Source organism: Myotis brandtii, unplaced genomic scaffold (assembly GCF_000412655.1).
Source record: "Myotis brandtii unplaced genomic scaffold, ASM41265v1 scaffold582, whole genome shotgun sequence".
In the NCBI taxonomy this organism is placed as follows: domain Eukaryota; kingdom Metazoa; phylum Chordata; class Mammalia; order Chiroptera; family Vespertilionidae; genus Myotis; species Myotis brandtii.
This window is the reverse complement of record NW_005370187.1, coordinates 396,681-415,419: the sequence shown is the minus strand read 5'-3', so window position 1 is coordinate 415,419 and position 18,739 is coordinate 396,681. Positions and strand designations below refer to the sequence as shown.

The 18,739-nt window shown below is 41.5% G+C and overlaps 1 protein-coding gene and 1 pseudogene across 1 annotated transcript in view; one reads left to right on the top strand and one right to left on the bottom strand.

The window, feature by feature from the left end:
- The window catches only part of NOTCH2 (notch 2), a 96,935-nt gene that overhangs the window by 48,564 nt on the left and 29,632 nt on the right, over positions 1-18,739 (bottom strand). Inside the window, exon 5 of the mRNA XM_014550098.1 lies at positions 16,072-16,194. Within this exon, the coding sequence (XP_014405584.1) occupies positions 16,072-16,194 (123 nt within the window). The remainder of the gene's footprint in view (positions 1-16,071; positions 16,195-18,739) is intronic.
- On the top strand, positions 6,922-9,111 carry LOC106728285 (annotated as a pseudogene).

Genomic DNA, 18,739 nt, shown 5'->3' with positions numbered 1-18,739 from the left:
ACATCCCCAGTAGGAGGTGTGCAGGAGGCAGCTGATCGATGTTTCTCTCTCATCGATGTGAAGTGGCCAGTCTACAAGAAAAGGAGAGGGGCGAATCAGACGTGCACAGAAAAAGTACATTCCAGTCAATAGTTCCGGTTGTTCCTGAAGCCCAACTGCTCTGAACCCATTCAGGGGCACAACTATTCTGAGAGATGTCCCTTGCAATGGAATCCCCTAATTTCAGGTAAGGATCTGTCAGTTGCAACCCACAGTACTAGCTAATACAGAGTGAGTGAGTCACATGAGGTGTGTAAGTTGTGTGAGTGGGTGAGATATGTGAGTGTGTGAGGTGTGTGAGTTGCATGGATGAGTGAGGTGTGTGAAATGCATGAGTGAGTTGCACGAACGAGTGAGTTGTGTGAGTGCATGAGTTGCGTGAGTGAGGTGCGTGAGTGAGTGCGTGCATTGGCAATGACTTCCCGAGGTGTGTGAGTTGCATGGATGAGTGAGGTGTGTGAAATGCATGAGTGAGTTGCACGAACGAGTGAGTTGTGTGAGTGCATGAGTTGTGTGAGTGAGTGCATGCATTGGCAATGACTTCCCCCACGGCAGATGATGCCATTTATTATAGAAAGCTTTGCTCCCTTCCTGTACTGGCAGACATGCTTCCTCAGATACAGACAGATGTGTAAGTGGGATACAGGTGGGATTTAGAATATATGACTGAGAAGTAGGTGAAGAGTTACTGTAACCTGGACATTACTGAGAATCTTGTCTCTTACACTTATGCTAACTTAAATATCTATGCTACCCTAAAACCAAGTGACTTGCTAAATGTGAGCAATTTGGTATTTCAATAATTATGGGTGTGTATTTTTGGCAAAGACTGTAGTTTCTCTATCTTGAAAAGGGACATATATTCATAAATTGTTTTTATTTTATAAGTACTAATAAAATGGAAGAAAGCCATATTTTGGTTTTTATGATTATAGCAAATGTGCTAGCTAATATAACATCCTTTTTCATCCATGTGCTTCAAAATTTATTTTACAAAGGGGATTGACCTCTGGCCACTCAGCTGCGATGTACTCTCAAGTTACAAACTGTTTGTCCCTCTAAAACTGTCACATTAAATCCAATATCTCTAAAATGAAGGCTTTAATCTTAAAAAAAAAAGTGAACAATCTGGATATTATTTTTCTTTTTGACTGGCTTTGTGATAATTCTGAGTATAAGACACTGTGATTAAAAATATCTCATGTATTCCTTATGCATTATAATTCCCAGACACTTAAGTATTGTAATAAGACAGACGAGATAAATAAACAGTGCCTGGAATGCAAGTTTGGCATTGATTGCCCACTAAGAAGCAGGCACTGAGCTTGAGCTGCAACACAAATTATGTCCTTCATGGTTGAGAAATCAGGCTCGGAGAGGTATGGTAACTTGCCTAGTGTGAAGTTTTCTGCGCTCAAGGAGAATCGAGATAAATAAACAGTGCCTGGAATGCAAGTTTGGCACTCTTGGGAGAGGAAACCAGAAGTCATTGATTGCCCACTAGAAAGCAGGCACTGAGCTTGAGCTGCAACAAAAATTATGTCCTTCATGGTTGAGAAATCAGGCTCAGAGAGGTATAGTAACTTGCCTAGTGTGAAGTTTTCTGCCCTCAAGGAGAGCTGGGATTTGAACTAGACCTACCTGACTCTAAAATTCCTAACAAAGGCTTGAGATGTGAATCTCACGTATCAAAACCAACTCTTCGTGTCTAAGTTCCCAAGCACACAAAGTGGAGAGGATGAAGGTGAGGATTCCAATCATGACTCACACAATCTGATTACTGAAAAAAACGTAGGAGTGCAAATCACTATCCAAATAGCAAATGTACTTTTGGGGATAGCTCACTATTTTTTGAATGAGATTGATTTTTGAAGGCTAAATACCATCACTGAACACCTTAGGACTATCTGTCTGTCAGATATGGTTCATTAGAAAAATCAAATCTAGAGCCAAGAGCACACGTGGCGTATAAGAATTTTCTACAGAATGGATCATTTTTCTCTTAAGTTTCAGGCTCATTTCTCCAGAACAACATCCCTTCCCAAGCTCATTTCTGCCAGAATTTTTTCTCTCCTCCTACTTCCAATTCTACCAACCAGTTTTTAAATTCAGAAGGTAGACAATAGTAACCCACGGGGCCACTACAGTTGCTTGTCCAAAAGTTCCCAATGGGACATCTACTAAGACACTGCCCTTCATGTCACCACCCTCTTGGCACAGAAGGAAACCAATGCAGAAGCCTCCAAATAAGAAAGAAGGCTCATGCCGGAACCGGTTTGGCTCAGTGGATAGAGCGTCGGCCTGCGGACTGAAAGGTCCCAGGTTCGATTCCGGTCAAGGGCATGTACCTGGGTTGCGGGCACATCCCCAGTAGGAGGTGTGCAGGAGGCAGCTGATCGATGTTTCTCTCTCATCGATGTTTCTAACTCTCTATCTCTCTCCCTTCCTCTCTGTAAAAAATCAATAAAATATATTTTAAAAAAAAAGAAAGAAAGAAAGAAAGAAGGCTCAGAAAGGTCAGGTAACCTTCCCAAGGTCATAAACCAGTAAGTGAGAGCATTGCCACTCAAAGCCAGATCAGTTTGACTCGAAATCTACTGCTTTCGACCACAGCACAGTTACGTACCCAGCCCTGGACTTGACCCACAAGATCTACAGACTTGGTCCCTGATCCTGGGGTCCTAGGGCATAGAAGCATGAGACAATTAAAGAACACTCCTTGTTAGAAATGAATACAGGCAGAAGGTCACTGAATATTGAAGTAGGAAAATTTCTTGGTGATTATCTGGCGAGACTGGGTGCATTTTGGTTATTCAGCTTTTCCTACTACATCCTGGACTGGAGAGAGGTGCTCACTGAGGGTGATAAGGTTAGGTCTTGAAGACATCAACATGACTAAAGTGTATTCTTTGGCTTGGGTTTAAAAGGAGAAAGGTTGGCCAGACCGGTGTGGCTCAGTGATTGAACGTCAACCCATGAACCAGGAGATCATGATTTGATTCTCGGTTAAGGCACATGCCTGGGTTGCGGGCTCAATCCCCAGTAGGGGATGTGCAGGAGGCAGCCGATCATTCCTCTCCCTCTCTACCTCTCCCTTCTCTCTCTGAAATCAATTTTTTTTTTTAAAAAAAAAAAACAGCATATATTTAAAAGGAGAAAGGTTGGCCTGGCCAGTTGGTTGGAGCACTGTCCCATATACCGAAAGGCCATAGGTTCCATTCCCGGTCGGGGCACATACAGAAGGCAATCTATTGATGTTCTTGTTCTCCCTCTCTCCCCCTCCTTCTCTTTAAAACCAATGGGCATATCCTGAGATGAGGCTTAAAAAATAAAATAAAAGGAGGAAGTCTGGAGCTCGTTTGAAGCTTTGAATTCGACTATGAATTCTAAATTTGATGCAACAAGCAAAGGGAGTTGTCATGGGTTCATGGGTGGGGGAAGACAGGATCAAAATTGCCTTTGAAGATTAGTCTGCTCATAGAATACAGGAGGCACTAAAAGCAAACGACTTTCTGTTAATAGGGAGAGAAGGAGAGAGCACCAAGTTATGAGCGACCTAGCACATAAAAGCCGCTGGTGAAGCGGGAGAGCTGGGTCGTTGCCATGCCTGACCACGCTACTAAGCCTTCAATCCAACAAGTGTCAGCATGTGGCATCATCGGTCTCAGCACACACAGTTCGCTGGCTAACTCCAAAATATATTGTAGGAGGCTCAGTGAGGCAAGTATTTGAGGGCCTCAGGGGATCCGCCCCTTAGTAATTTTACCTGCCAGATATTGCAGCTATGGCCATTTAATACTGGGACTAAGGCCCGCCCCATTTTCTGTGTGTAAAAGAAAAAGAAATCACTTGTTTTTAGAAGGTGCCATTTCTGTTGCCACCATGAGTCTGGACTAACTTGGTATGAGATGTCACACTACCAAATCCTTTGCTGACACCTTACACGCTTAGAGCCTCCTGTGGCTACTGATAATTTTCTGGCTGACAGTTTGCCTCATAAATATATCTCAACTTCATATCTTCCCTTCACATATTTCACTCTGGCCATGATGCCTTACTGATGGTACCTTAACATTATCTTCTTTCCTACCCCAGACCCTCTGCATTTCCTGTTCTACCTCACATATTCTTCCCCCTCTTACTTATGTGGCTAATTACTTCTCCTCCTTTGACCTCTCCCGTCACTTAGGGAAATCTCCAAATTCACATCCACCAGGGCAGGGACTGTGTCTGCCATTCACCTCGGTGTACGTGTCACGCACTGTATCAGACACTTGGTGTCAGTGGAGAAGTAGACCTCAGACCTAATCTAACGTGCTCATTTTTACAGATGAGGAAATTAGGACCAGAGAGGTACACTGACTTGTCCACGTCTACACAGCCAGTTGGAAGAACAATGAGACAAAATAAAAAATGGAAATCATTAAGTGCGGATGGTAGATCAAGTTAGTCTTCAAAACAGGGAAGGAGATGCTGAGCTGACTGCGGAGGGACAGGGCAGGAGTGAAAAACAGGGAAGAGCAAAATGCCTCCGCAGTTCTACTAAGGAGATGACACTACTACTTCACCATTAGAAACATACGCCTGCTGTGCTGGTTTTACTGGAGTAGGGTCGCTTCCATGCCAATCTTTTCTTACTGCCCCATCCTACTGTCTGGAAACCATAGGGTCCATCGTGGGTCCAACTGTGGCAGTAAATATGAGAGGACTGTCCTGAAATGGAAACCATGGCCTGGACCGCACCAGCATCAAGCTCTAGCCCAGGGGGCCGCGTGAGCTGCAATGCACTGGGATACAAACAGCTTGTTGTGGCTCTCAAGACACCACAAACAAACCATCCATCTGACCTGGAGTCACAAGTGACTGGGAAGTACGAGGAGGAGGGGGGAGGCGGCGTGATCACTGAGCCTTAGCACTTTGGGAAGAAGCCCCCTCCCTTCCCAGGCATCTCTCAACTGTGAAGTGTGTGGGAAAAACTTTTATCACATCAATGGCCCTGCTAAGGGTCAACTCTCATTGCAACAACAATCACCACATGAGAACATATAAAAAAAGAGCTGGGCTGGCCCTTGCCCTGACCCTGCTACCTCCTCTCTTCCGTGGTTAAATCAAGAGAATTCAGTCTCCAGTACACCCTTCAACCAGCAGTCGCCAAGCTCATCTTTCCATTTCAGAGCAGAACATTCTTACAACCTCTGTCCTGAGAGACCTTCTCCTCTAAACACAGTTTTCCATTCGGAAGCTGAAGTGAAAGAACAGAGGACAAGATGCCCATTCAGCTGCCTGCTGGCACTAAAGCTGGTTGAAGCATTCCGTAAGAACACTGGAGTCCACGGGGTCTGCCTAATGAGAGAATGTGCGTGTGCACAAAGCAGTGGTGTGTACACAAGACCTGGGTATGCAGTGGGTAAGGGGAGAGTGTAGGGGTGAGGGATACACGTATGGATAAATCCAAGACGCTCAGTGAATGTGAATGTTGCCTCCATTTCTAGATGCCATGACCTTTTCCCAGACTCCTCAAAAGCCTAGTTTCCCTGCAACCTGATCAATAAATTTTCTAAAGAGTCGCTCAGAATATCACCATGTAGAGTGGATTGTGCATTTTGCCTGTGAAACACATTGATGACTTCCATTCTACTTAGGATGAAATTATAAATCCTATCCAGGTTTTCTGCCTACCTCTCCAGTCTCTCCCTTTGAAACACCATTGGCTCTACCATTCTGGTTTCCATCCCGCCTCCCCCTCATTTGTTTATATCTTCCTCTATTTATTCTTTTTAAAATATTTTATTTTATTGATTTCAGAGAGAGGAAGGGAGAGGTAGAAACATCGATGAGAGAGAAACACTAATCGGCTGCCCCCAGCACGTCCCCTCTGGGAATCAAGCTTGCAACCCGGGCATGTGCCCTGACTAGAAATCGAACCAGCAACCTCCTGGTGTTTGGGAAGACGTCCAACCAACTGAGCCACATTGGCCGGGCCTCGATTTTTTTTTCAATGTCCTATAGTCTTCCGAGTACAGGTCTTTTAGCACCTTGGTTTATCCCTAGGTATCTTATTTTTTGTTGTTGTTGCAATGGTAAATGGGATTGGTTTTTTTTTTAGTTTCTCTTTCTAAGAATTTATTATTGGTATATAAAAATGCCATTAATTTCTGAATGTTAATTTTGTATCCTGTTAATTGCTAAAGTTATTGATTAAATCTAGCAGTTTTTTGGGTGGAGTCTTTAGGGTTTTCTATACAGTATCATGTTATCTGCGAATAATGCCAGTCAGCCCTCTTTGATAGAGGTCCTCCTCTTCCAATTGCTTCCATCTGCTTGAAGGTAAGTAGGCAAAGAATCCATGTTTTCTTAATTCCCTAAAGCTGCTACTGACTTCAACCAGTAAACATTCATTCATTAAGCCATTTCTAGGTACAAGACACTGTTAAGCACTTAACTGATTGTCAAATGTAATCCTCTCATACAATGACTCCAGTTTTACGATGTAGTACAAGGCCTGGTCCACACTGGGGAAAGACAATAAAGTATCTCAGAGAGATAACGAGATCCCAAAAGAACCCAATCACAGCCCTAAATTTGGAGGGATAAGGGCGGGTCAGAAACAAACGGAAAGGTAATGCCCAATTTGTTCATTCATTCACTTATTCAATAAACATGTTTATACTATGTGCCAGGCCTGACCTATACATACTGGGGCTATAATGGTGAATAAAACAGTTATGGCTTCTACCCTGCAGAACTTATAGACAAATACAGGTTTTACAACCAAACCATTATACAGGGGGCAATAACAGCTCTAATTGGTGCGTGCTGCCTTGGGAGCACAGAGTAGGACAACAGAGAAGAACTAAATTCTCCAGTTCCGTTGGGGATAATATGTTTCATGGGCAAACTACAATTATGGGACTAATGGCATCTCATATCAAGGCAGTGTATTTTTTTTTATAATTCATTTTCCTATAGACTACCCCTCCAAGCCACCTAAGTTTGCATGAAAAACAAGAATTTATCATCCAAATATTAACAGTAACGGCAGCATTGGGCTCCATATTCTAAAATCATGATGGTCTCCTGCTTTAACTATTTCTAAAGTTCTTTTACCCATTTGCTTACTGCTATGTAATCCAAACCCAGATGACTCCCTAGTGCCAGAGATTGCACGAGTCTTAAAACAGAGATAAGCACAACAGAGTATCTTGGGAACAGACTCAGAAGCATGCCATCTAATACAACCTAAAGTCAGGATAAGCTGCATTATACCAGAATAAACTTTAAATTACTGAGACACACACACACACACACACACACACACACACACAGACTTCATATGTTAGCCAGGTGGTGCAAGAGTGTGTATGTGTGTGAGAGTGTGCGTGGGAAGGGGATGAAATGGAGAATATTTTAGGCTTAAGGAAGTGTACGTGCATAGGTTTGAACAGAAGAGAGAACATGGCTCATTTGAGGTAATGAAAAAACCCCTGTGAGATTCAATAACAAGGCATGCATCAAGGAGATATGGCTGCAGGGGGAGTTATATGCAGAGCTTTGGAACTCTATCTAGAGACAAGGAGGACCCACGGAAGTGTTTTAAGCAAAGAAACCACACGATCCATTTGTGTTCAGGAAGCCCACTCTGCTGCTGCGGGGAGAATGGACTGAACTCCATCTCACCCTTGCAGGTCAACAGCAATTTAAAACCCTGAGGGGTTCCAGGGCTCCCGTGGCCACTCTAGCAACGAGAAAGTCAGTGCGTCCGGGCCAATTCCAGATGCAGCAGCACCAAAGAGCATCCAGGCTCAAACCTCGAATGACAAGCAGCGGATGCTGTGCCAAAGCTAGACATTTTGAGAGCCGAGCCCTGGCACAGAGAAGAAAATGGTGCCAAGCTTTGGTCCCCCTGCCAGGAGGCTCATGCTCTGGCTCTCTCTCCGCTCCGTGGGCTGCTGGGCTGTTATTCCAGTTTATGTAAAGACCCCCTCACTTCTCTGCAAGGAAAAACCGCAGCAGGGGTTCCAAAGAGAATCAACCTACTGTTTACAGGCAAGCAGTTACCATGAGCAGAATGAGTAAAATGGAAAAAACAACACCTATTAAAAACATTCTGAAATATGAAAGATGTGGAACATACCACTTAAGATGTACAAGAAGGGCATGCTTGTGAAAAATATTCACTTCCAGAAACTAATAAATTTAGAAAGAACTGGTTCTGTACTCTCAAGAAATTTAAACACATGTAAGTCTAAAAAGAAATGAAAAATAATACAGGACATCGGACTCTGATGAAAGGAGGCAGGCTGAGAGAAAGGCAGAAATAGAGAGGAACTAGATTCAATGAGTTTAAATATTATAACAATATAAAATGCAGTTCAAGTAAAAATCAGAATTGGAAGCTACAAAGGACAGAACTAATAATGAAGAAAAAAATCAGTGTTGTGAAGGAAAAGCTTAAGAAATTCTCATAAAATGCTAAGGAAAAAACAGCAAATTATAATAGTGACAGAGAAGATTTCAGCCATGGGGGAGAATGAAGACCCAATGTAAAGGTAATAGGTTCCTGAAAACACAAAAACAAATGAAAAAGACACCATTTTCTGAGGTAAGATCAGACTTAAGTCTGCAGCTCCAAAGGGCTCAAAAAGTACTGAGATAAAACACCTATAACCAATATTGGTTGAAGATTTGATTTGAGAGAGAGGAGACGCAGAGCCTGAGACTGACATGTCTGACACGGAACTTCCCTCTAATACTCACAACAAGAAGCAAAGGAACAATATCTAGAAACTTGATAAGATTAATTTGTGGCCCAATAATTCAATATCTAGACAAGATGCTATTTGTATAAGAAGGCAACTAAAATCCAAAAATCCAAGAACTCTGAAGATATGCCAACATTTAACTTTTCTGGGGCAAAAAAATACTCAAAGATGTACTCATTTAACTGAAAAGAATAAATAAAAATAAATAACTCAGGAATGAAAAGGTTGTGATATGAATGTACTGGTAGTTAACACAAAGCAAGTCACACATAGAACTGTCTAAAACATTATAAATTGCATTATAAAACAGTATAAATATCAAGAATAACTTTTGAAGAATATGTATAAGATTTTAAAATTCAGTACTAATAATACTATATATGTATTTTTAAATGCCAGATCATAGAAACAAAATCTGGAGAGTAAAGAGACAATATTCCTCATCTTGCAGAAAAGGCAATTGGTATAGTTTCATTTTGACACTGAAAAATAGAGAAGTTGATTCAAATCCAAATTTTTCTAAACATGTATATGTTCAGAAATAAAAAGAACACCTCACACCTCTCTCTATTGTCCTCATGGACCATTTCCACTTCCTTAAATGACTTAAGCACATGGCTTTATGTTCTTCTCACTCTTTCCTCTCCCATCTCCCATGAAATCAATATCTGGGTTGGAAACTAATAATGTCATTTGAGCCAAGAGTTCTTAATTTTCTCAACAGACCTCCACATCTACTCCATATCACGAACATACTCACATTCTGGATCTCATTATGTGATATTCACTGTTCCCATTCCAAGATCTCAAACTTGGTACACTCTCTGACTATAACTTCCACCTCCCTCCTTTCCCATTCCCAACCACCATTTCACCTAATTTACCCCCCACTAAAACTTCTAAAAGCCCTTCCCAAAATAATCCAGTTCATTAACCAACCTCTTCTAGCCGTCTTAATTCTTAGTCTAGCCAAGGTTCTACGGTTGGTCACATGAATGAAGTTTCTGTCCCCTATAGCTCGGGCCAGCTTCCTTTCTCCCCTTTCGAGCTGTACAAAATCTTAACTGACTATGCCCACTCCTCCTTTTCCTCCTTCCTCAACACCCACTTTTCTTTTTAACCCCTTGCAATCTGGTCTCTTTTTCTCCTTTTATATTGAAACCACATTTTAGAAGATTTCCAATAACTTCAAAAATTCTGATTAACTGTATAATTATCATTCTTATTTGAGTCTCCTGGTTGTCACTCATTCAATAACCACCATTTGTTAAAACCGGACCTGGGAATGCCAGTTCCCAGCCCACCAGAGGCTGAGAGTCTACTAGGTGAAGCAAGCATATAAACCAGGAAGAGGAGTGAAATACGACAGGTGCCAAAATAGAGGCATGCAGAGTCGAATTGAGGGCACAATCTTACAATGCAGTGATGCTACAATGGCGAGCTTCTTCCCAACTCCCACATCCCCTTTTTCTCATCTTCCTTCTTTGAATCCCTTTTCTCATCCGTTTTCTTTAATGCAGACATTTCTCACAATTCAGGTCCCAACCCTCTGTTCTTCTCACTCCACACACTTTCCCTTACAGACTTGATACATTCCCAAGGCAACCAAAAACAAGACTCAAAATTTAAGTCCCTGCCTGGCCCCTACTTCTGCTCTGACCTCCTGTGTCTTTCTGCTGAATGCTTTTCACTTGGAAAACTCACCTCAAACTCACCATCATCTCTAGCCCATTTCTCTGTCAACAGTCCCCACAGGTTTCTATTACTCAGATTCAAAACAGAAGTTAACTCTTCTCAATCTACCCCCTCATTCAATGGAGAACTTAGATGGTCCCCAATTCCTGTCCATCTTTCTTTCAAAGTCACGTCTATTCGTACTTTCTAACTCCCACTGTGGTTATGTAGACTATTTCTTTCTAGGCACTTGACCCTTCTTTAAAGACAGAAAATGATGTCTTTCTTCATGTCTCTACGGCATCCAGCATAGTATATTTGAATTAGTTATTCAATAAATATCTGTTACTGAAGCTACCTTATGACCATTCAGTGGGGCCTTTAAAAGCCATGAAGTGAAACTGGGCCTTGCCTGGAATATAGCCAAAGCCAGACACTGCGTCACGGACGAGGGCAGAAAATTCCCTCCTGGTCTCCCCTCCTGCATTTCGTGGGGGCTATACTAACCCCCTACCCCTGTCCCCACCAACACAACCACTAATCAGCTCTGGGGTGAGGGTGCTTCAGGCCAGCACTCTGGCAGTCTGCCCAACTGACAGTGAACTGAAATTGGGTTGGGGAAGCAGAATTCCAGAAAACAGGCTTATTATCGAGGCCTCGCAACCGAGTTGACAGCAAAGAAACTGAAATGGGAGCTGCATTTTCCAATTCCCCATGCAGAAAGCGAAGGAGAAAACATCTATAGGCCCAGATGTAATTACATCATTTCCACTCTCAACCAAAAAGAGCAGAAAAGTGGCTGTGAGGGAAGTCTCCTCAGAGCATAGCTGGTCACCAACCAGAGGCCGGACTGGAATGGGAATATTCAGTTCAAAATGAAAATACCACCATGGAAAGACTCCACTTCCTGCCAGAAGGAGCTCACGCAGCACCTCTGGTGGTATGTTCCTCGTGATTCATGCCAAAAAATTTTACTGAAATTGGAGCAACCAACAGCAAAGGGAGTCTGAGCCCACGTTCAGGCTCGTCGTGTTATAAAGGAGCTGAGAGACAATGTAGTCGGTTTTATTAGACTCATTCCCACCTAACTTCCATTGTTCACTTCTGCTCAGTGTCCCAGAGCACTATTCCAAGCCCAAGCTGAAATTACATTTCTGGGTTAATAACAAGGACAGGAAAATAAATCATGTCTGCCCTAGGAGTGAACCCAAAACCAAAAGCTGCCAGAGAGGAATTTGTGAGTGGAGTTTAGAGGCAACTTTAATTCTGAAGGAAATGAACCTTTAAAAAGAAAATCCAAATAGCAATCTACGTAGACAAAACATTAATCTGCACTGCCTTAGTTAATTTGGGGGCCTTTCATAACTTTTGTTTTCTTAGGTGGCTATCTGCCAGAGCAGAACTTCTCTCATAAGATGGCAGATGGCTTGGGGCCAGATACAGTAACAGTAAAAACACGTGTGCTTGGGCTTCGTCCGATCCTCGGGTGTACTTCCATTTCGTAAAGGGAACTAACTCCATCACAATCTACCAATAAAAAACTAAATCATTTGTCCAATTCCATTTCTTTCTTCTGCCTGGGTTTTAGCTTGGCCAGAAGGGTGGTAGGTTTTGAGGGCATAAACGAATACTAGTCTAGAGAGTCACACCAAGTAAAAAGGTTCTGCGATGGGCTAGAGATCAGTTCTGCACACCATTGATGTGGGAACCACACCAGAGCATGGCCACCATGTTTTTTTCCAGTGAGGCCAACACAAGGCCCCTCTACAGACAGTTTCAAGCCCACCTCTACCTATCAGGATCAAAGAGGACACATCTACCCAGTAGCAGCAATGGTAACACCAAAGAACATCTTTGCCGCTAAAGTAGTGTGGTCCAATAGAAATGTCTCAGAGACAAAGATGTAATTTTTTTAAACATGTTTTTATTGATTTCAGAGAGGAAGGGAGAGGCAGAGAGAGCTAGAAACATCAATGATGAGAATCATCAATTGGCTGCCTCCTGCATGCCCCTCACTGGGGATCAAGCCCGCAACCGGGCATGTGACCCTGATTGGAATCGAACCCAGGACCCTTCAGTCCGCAGGCCAACGCTCTATCCACTGAGCCAAACCGGCTAGGACCACAGATGTAATTTTAAATTTTCTGGTGGCACTTAAAAAGGGCAAAAGAAACTGGTAAAATTAACTTCAATATTATATTTTATCTAACTCTGTGTATCTAAAACATCATTTTAGCATCTAATCAATATGTAAAACATTATTAATGAGACATTTTACTTTAAAAAAAAATCAGGTATTGTTCAGTTGTGGCACAATAGGTGTGTCTAGTGGCTACCATATCAAACAGCAGAATTCAGAATGTTTTACAAGATAATTGTTTGGTGAGTATAAACTCAAAAAGCTTTTTATTGCACCATTCATTCACCCAATACCCCAATAAAGTAACTAAGAGATATCAGTTCCATGGTTGACAAATAAAGACTTCAAAAAAAAAAAAAGTAGGGGTGGGGGGAGGGGGGAAGCTGACACATTTACCTGAAATCAAACCATAAACAGACTTGGAAAAACTCTGGTCATGTGAAGCCTGAAATTTGCTATAGAAGACTAAGCCTTCCATGTTTGTGCACATCCAACACAGGATGTAGCAGGCTCTTCTCATTAAAAACATGGCAGATTCCCAAATCTCCACTTATTTCAAATTGATACCTAGTTTTTTCAGCTCCACAATCCCATCCATTCTTTTTCGGATAGCTGGCAACTTCATTCCCTCTCCTAGAAACCTACTCCAACCCTTCTTTTTCTATTTTGTCAAAAGCCAGACGAAACAGTTCACGCTTAAACCCTACAGCTGGAAATTATAAAGGGAATTCTGAACGAAGTTGTAATAAAGCTTTTAGGTATAATGAAAAGACCACCAGACTAAATAGTAAACATTCACTTAATATTAATTTTGAATCTCAAATTAACAGGTAAACTTTTAAAAAGGAGAAACACAAAGAGTTAAAGCACCATATCCTAGACTAATATAACTATAAATTGTACTTTCAATCAATTAAAAAGAATCAAAGTTCTTAAAAACAAAAAAAATTTCAAAAAGACCACCCATAGAGTAAATTTGCATAGGAAAAGGACCACAGATTGAGCACAGACTTGGTTCAACTTCTAGCCGAACCACTATGTGCCTTGAGTAAATGTTTAGCTCTTCTGAGACCCATGATCATCTGTAAAAAGGATATTTCATAAACTCTACCCTTCATACAGTTACTGCAAAGCTTAACTTTAAAAAAAAATCAGGTATTGTTCAGTTGTGGCACAATAGGTGTGTCTAGTGGCTACCAAATCAAAAACAACGTAATCAGCACTTATTGGGGTGCTAATAAACATCAGTTAACTCCCAGCCCCCAGCCCCAGTCATTTCTTTAGGTTGTATAAAGCAGAACATACTAATACATGGCTGAGGCCAGGAAGGACTTCATTCATATGAAGTGGAAGAACCTTGGACTTTATCCTGTTGGTGGGGAGGAGAGCAAACAACAGGTTGTCATTGGAAACCAAAGAATTGGGAGGAGTGACATAGAGGAAGGAAAACTGTGGCAAGAAACCAAAGGAAGGGGGTCACTTTATACGACAGCAGATCAAAATAAATAAATATTACCACACTGGATTTACCCATCATGTCTGCCATCTTTTCTAGAAATACAAGAACACATGGAGAAAGAAACATCTTACAAGGACCTTCACAGAAAAGAGGAATTTATTAAACATCCTGGGGTAAGAAATGTTGGTAAATTATCATTTCACTGGGAAAACGTGCCCCATGATTGGGTTTTCCTATTTCATATCAAAGCAGGAAACTAACTGAGTGTGGTATCAAAGAAAAACCAGTAACGAAATCACAATATCATTTCATCTTGACTGTTCAGAGCTTAGAACCACACGGAGCCCTTCTCCTCTCCCGCAGGGCAAGGGAGAGAAGAGAATGGGGCCAAGTCCCTAACCAGCATCTCATCCCACCCAACACCACTTCGAGGGACATTAAAAAGAGAAAAATTCAAATCTTTCCCATTATTGTCATGTAATTAACTTCATAGTAATTTTTTAAGGTGAAAATAAATGGCCTTTGAAAAATCTACCAGAGAAATGGCAAAAGCTAAAGAGAGAAGACAGAAAGAGCAGGGGTTTGGGAGTGAAGGCGTAGGATCAAGACATCAAGTAGAAATTCTAGGGGAAATCCAATTCTAGGAAACCCAGTGGGAAAGTATTACAAATGGACAGTCTGGGGATTAAAAGCAGAAATGTGTGCCTTTCCAGAAAATCGTGTTATTGAAGTTTTAAACCCTTTTAACCTTTTTTTTACTCATAGTCTACAGCTCAAAAAGTACTCTAAATAATTAGCTGCCACAGATAAGGGAAAGCAATTCTTAGCACTAAATACCAGGTAGGGTTGGCGGCAATCCAACATCAAGACTTCTTTGCCGGGCACCATCCCTCACAGGTACTGTAGTTTCTTCTTTATATCATAACTTATTCTTGGGTTTCCGCATTAACTCAATCAATTTCTCTCAAAAAAGGCTCAGTTCTTAATCACTTAATCAGTTCTTAATTGTCTCCACTTTCAGTTAGATAAATAAACAGAAATGGGATCTGAATGTCTGCAAAAAATCACTTAGCTTTCAAACAGAAGTGGAAAATCTGCCTAAGACAATATCAGAAACTTCCAAGAGGTTTTAAAATTAAGCAAGGCTACTCTTCTGATACTAGTATCAGAGGCAAAAAAAAAACCTATTTTTGTCCGATGTGAAAAAAGGATATGAAAGAGGGAAAAATAGAAAGGTAGATGGGCGTCATAAAAATGTATCAAGAGCACCTGCCCAACCCTTTGCATAATTACAGGACACAACAATAAGATGAGGTGGAGTTCTGTCTGTGAAGAAACAATAAGCTCTGAACTCTTGAGGTCTCTATAACTTGTACTTTTTTTTGAAGTTGGAAGAGGAATATTCTAATAGCCTTTTCATATAATTATGAATATTCTTTGATATGACACCAAAATTTGACAAGTTGTAATCCTTCCCCCCTCCACCCCGCCCCCCATTTTTATTGAGATATGACTGACATATAACATTGTGTAAGTTTAAGGTACACAATGTGATTATTTGATATACATATATATTGCAAATAATTACCACCATAAGGTTAGTTAACACATCCATTACTTCACACAGCTACCATTTATGTGTGTGTGTGTGATAAAAACATTTCTATCTTCACATTTAAGCATGTTCTTTTCCTCTCAGATATTTATTACGCATCTACTATATTCCAGGCGATGGGCTGCTTTTCCCAGATAACCTCCGAGTCCGTCAGTAATGCTCTTCTCTCACAGCTGCCCCAGCAACTAGCACGGTGCTGAGTTCAGAGCCACGCTCAGTAAGTACCTGTGAACACATTCCTTTAAGTGAACACAGGAGAACGTACATGGTCAGCACAATGACCTAGCACAGAGACCTTGTGAAAGGTGCCCACTTCTACAGCAGCCTGCCTCTGGTTACCAATCCGTGCCCCCCCCTGGCCGATTCACCACACGGTACATACCTGTCCACTGAGGGGGGCAGCGGCAGTTGTAGGTATTGACCCCATCCACACAAACCCCTCCGTTCTGACACCGGTGGTTGGGGCAGTCATCAATATTCCGCTCACAGGTGCTGCCTTCAAAACCTGGTGAGAGAGAGCAAGAGAAAACGATGAACTCTCTGAAGAAGAACTGATCTCTCTTCTCCCGCAGGACAGGGTCATCGAACAGCCCTACTTCACTATTTCAGTTCAGCAGCCAGCAGCTGCTCAACCCAGGACTCACTCCATTAACAAAAGTCCCCAATCTTCTGCCTTCTCTTGCCTCCAGCATAGCTAGACAGTTGGAGTGACTCATTATGCCAATGGCATGCTTTCGCAGTTACCTCATAAGTATTTCAAAGTGTTTCATGAAATAAAAGCCCAGTGAAGATAAATCTCCACTTGGGACAGCTTTTTACTGGTTCTTAACAAAAGGATATTAGATTTACCCCAGCTCCATGCTAGATTAATGAGAAGAACAGATAAAAGCTTATCTCATTAGATTTAACCCCCCCCCCCCTTAGGATGATTGTTTGGGAAAACTAGGTGGGGATGAAAGGCATAAGAAAAATACTGAACTTAAAGTCTGAAGATATAAGTCAAGTTCCAACCTCACTACCTATTAGTATAAGCTACTTAACACATGGTAAATTCCTAACTTTGAATCAGCTTCCTTGTCTGTAAAATGAGGCTGACTCCACCTGCCTGGCCTGCTTTTCTAGGTTGTTATAAGTGCCACATTACAAGCCAAATGCAAAAGAAATATAAAAAGCTATCTTAAAATGGGGTGGCATTCTTACTAACTAAACTTCCCAAACCTTCAAATTCTTCACCCCCTCTCTACATTTATAGCATTGCTTCCTTCCTCTTGATTTTCGCCATTTATGAAAAATGAAACTAGCACCTCAAACTTCACCCCAACTAACCACAGTAATTTATATATTAGGCTTTTCCCCCTCTCTCTCCTTCCTACCAAATCCCTTAACTATTAAAATAGAAGACTACCAGCTTTAAAACGAGAGGATGTTCACTAAGCATTGTCCTACTTGAAATATAGTACGACTATGTACTTGGCCTCTTCAAAATGTCCCTTAAGGTTCCTCTCTCACACTCAACACACTTACTGAGTCTTATACGAGGCACTGGGGATATAACAGAGAGTGCAAGAGACAGAGCCCCTGCTTTGGGGGCATTTACAGCCCGGTGGCTGGGAAAGACATCAATCACACCTTGCTTTGTTCATTTTACCACAAGCTACTGTGGTAGTTAGCCTACATCTGCTCTGTTACACTGGAACACGGCTCGTTTCTCTGAATGCAGCGGCAGTCATGTGCATGAGTACAGACCAAGTGGCCAAAGTGATTTCCCAGAGACCAAAGGAAATCAGCTCAGAGAAGATGGGGAGGAATGAAAGCTTGACTGAAGAGAATTCTGGGCCTCTCTGAGTTTGGTACTCAGGCCATTCAAGCAGATGAATCACGAAGTAAGCTTGAGAAAGACTATGAAAATTTTTATAGACTCAGATTTGTAAAAATGTATCATGTTACTCATATATCTGTTTAATTCCTATGAACATCTTACAAACAGGCTGAGTCAGAAAATGTTACGATAAAGCGAGGGCAGATCTGCAGATCTGCCAAGCAGCAGTTCCTGAACAAGAGCTGAGGGCTGTGTTCCTAGTCCAGTGCTGTTAATGGAAACAGTCTTAAGAGAAGTGAAAGATTCCATTTCAGGGTGTGGGAGGGCCACAGGGCTCCTGGCCCACCACAGCTAGAACTTGTGTGGGCTGGTGAGGTTCTAGAACTGGTAATGGTCATCCTCCCCCTAGTTTGATCTCTCTGGTGACTAAGACTAAATATTATTGACTAGGGTGTCAGTGAGATGTAACCAAACTATAAGGATTGGAAACTGTGACCCTGAATTCATACAAGCCAATGCTACAACTAACTGAATTCACCAACCACAGACAAATTAAGAAAGCAGAAGCATTTCAGCATAACCACAATATATAAGAAAGAAAATGTTCTCTTTGTATGACTGACTGACTGTTTTTGAGGTAGTTCTTCCCTGCCAACAGGTAGAAGGAGAGAGGTGAAGAGAAATTCATGGTTAGAGTGTGGCCTCTGAGGCCAAACTGCCTAGGTCCCCTCTCCTCCCTGCCATGCAATACCTGAGTGAACAGAAAAATACTAAACCTTTCCTCTCTGGGGGAATTAATAGGACCTACCTCAAAGGGATGTTGTAAAGATTAAATGAGTTAGATATTTAAAAAACCTTAATTCAATAAATGGTGCTGGAACAATTAAATATCGACATGCAAAAGAATAAAGTTGGACCCCTTCCTCACACCATGCACAAAAATTAACTCAGAATGTAAGAGTCAAAATTATAAAACTCTTAGAAGAAAACTCAGGAGTAAATCTCTGTGACTTGGATTATGTAAAGCTTTCTTAAATATAACCAAAAGCACAAGCAAACGAAAACAATGTCTGTGTCACCAAAATTAAAAACATTTGGGCTTCAAAGGAAACCATCAAGAATGCGAAAAGACAGCCTACAGAATGAGAAAAAATATTTGCAAATCATATATCTGATTTGTATCTAGGATATATTAAAAACTCATATATATAATGAAAATATAACATATACA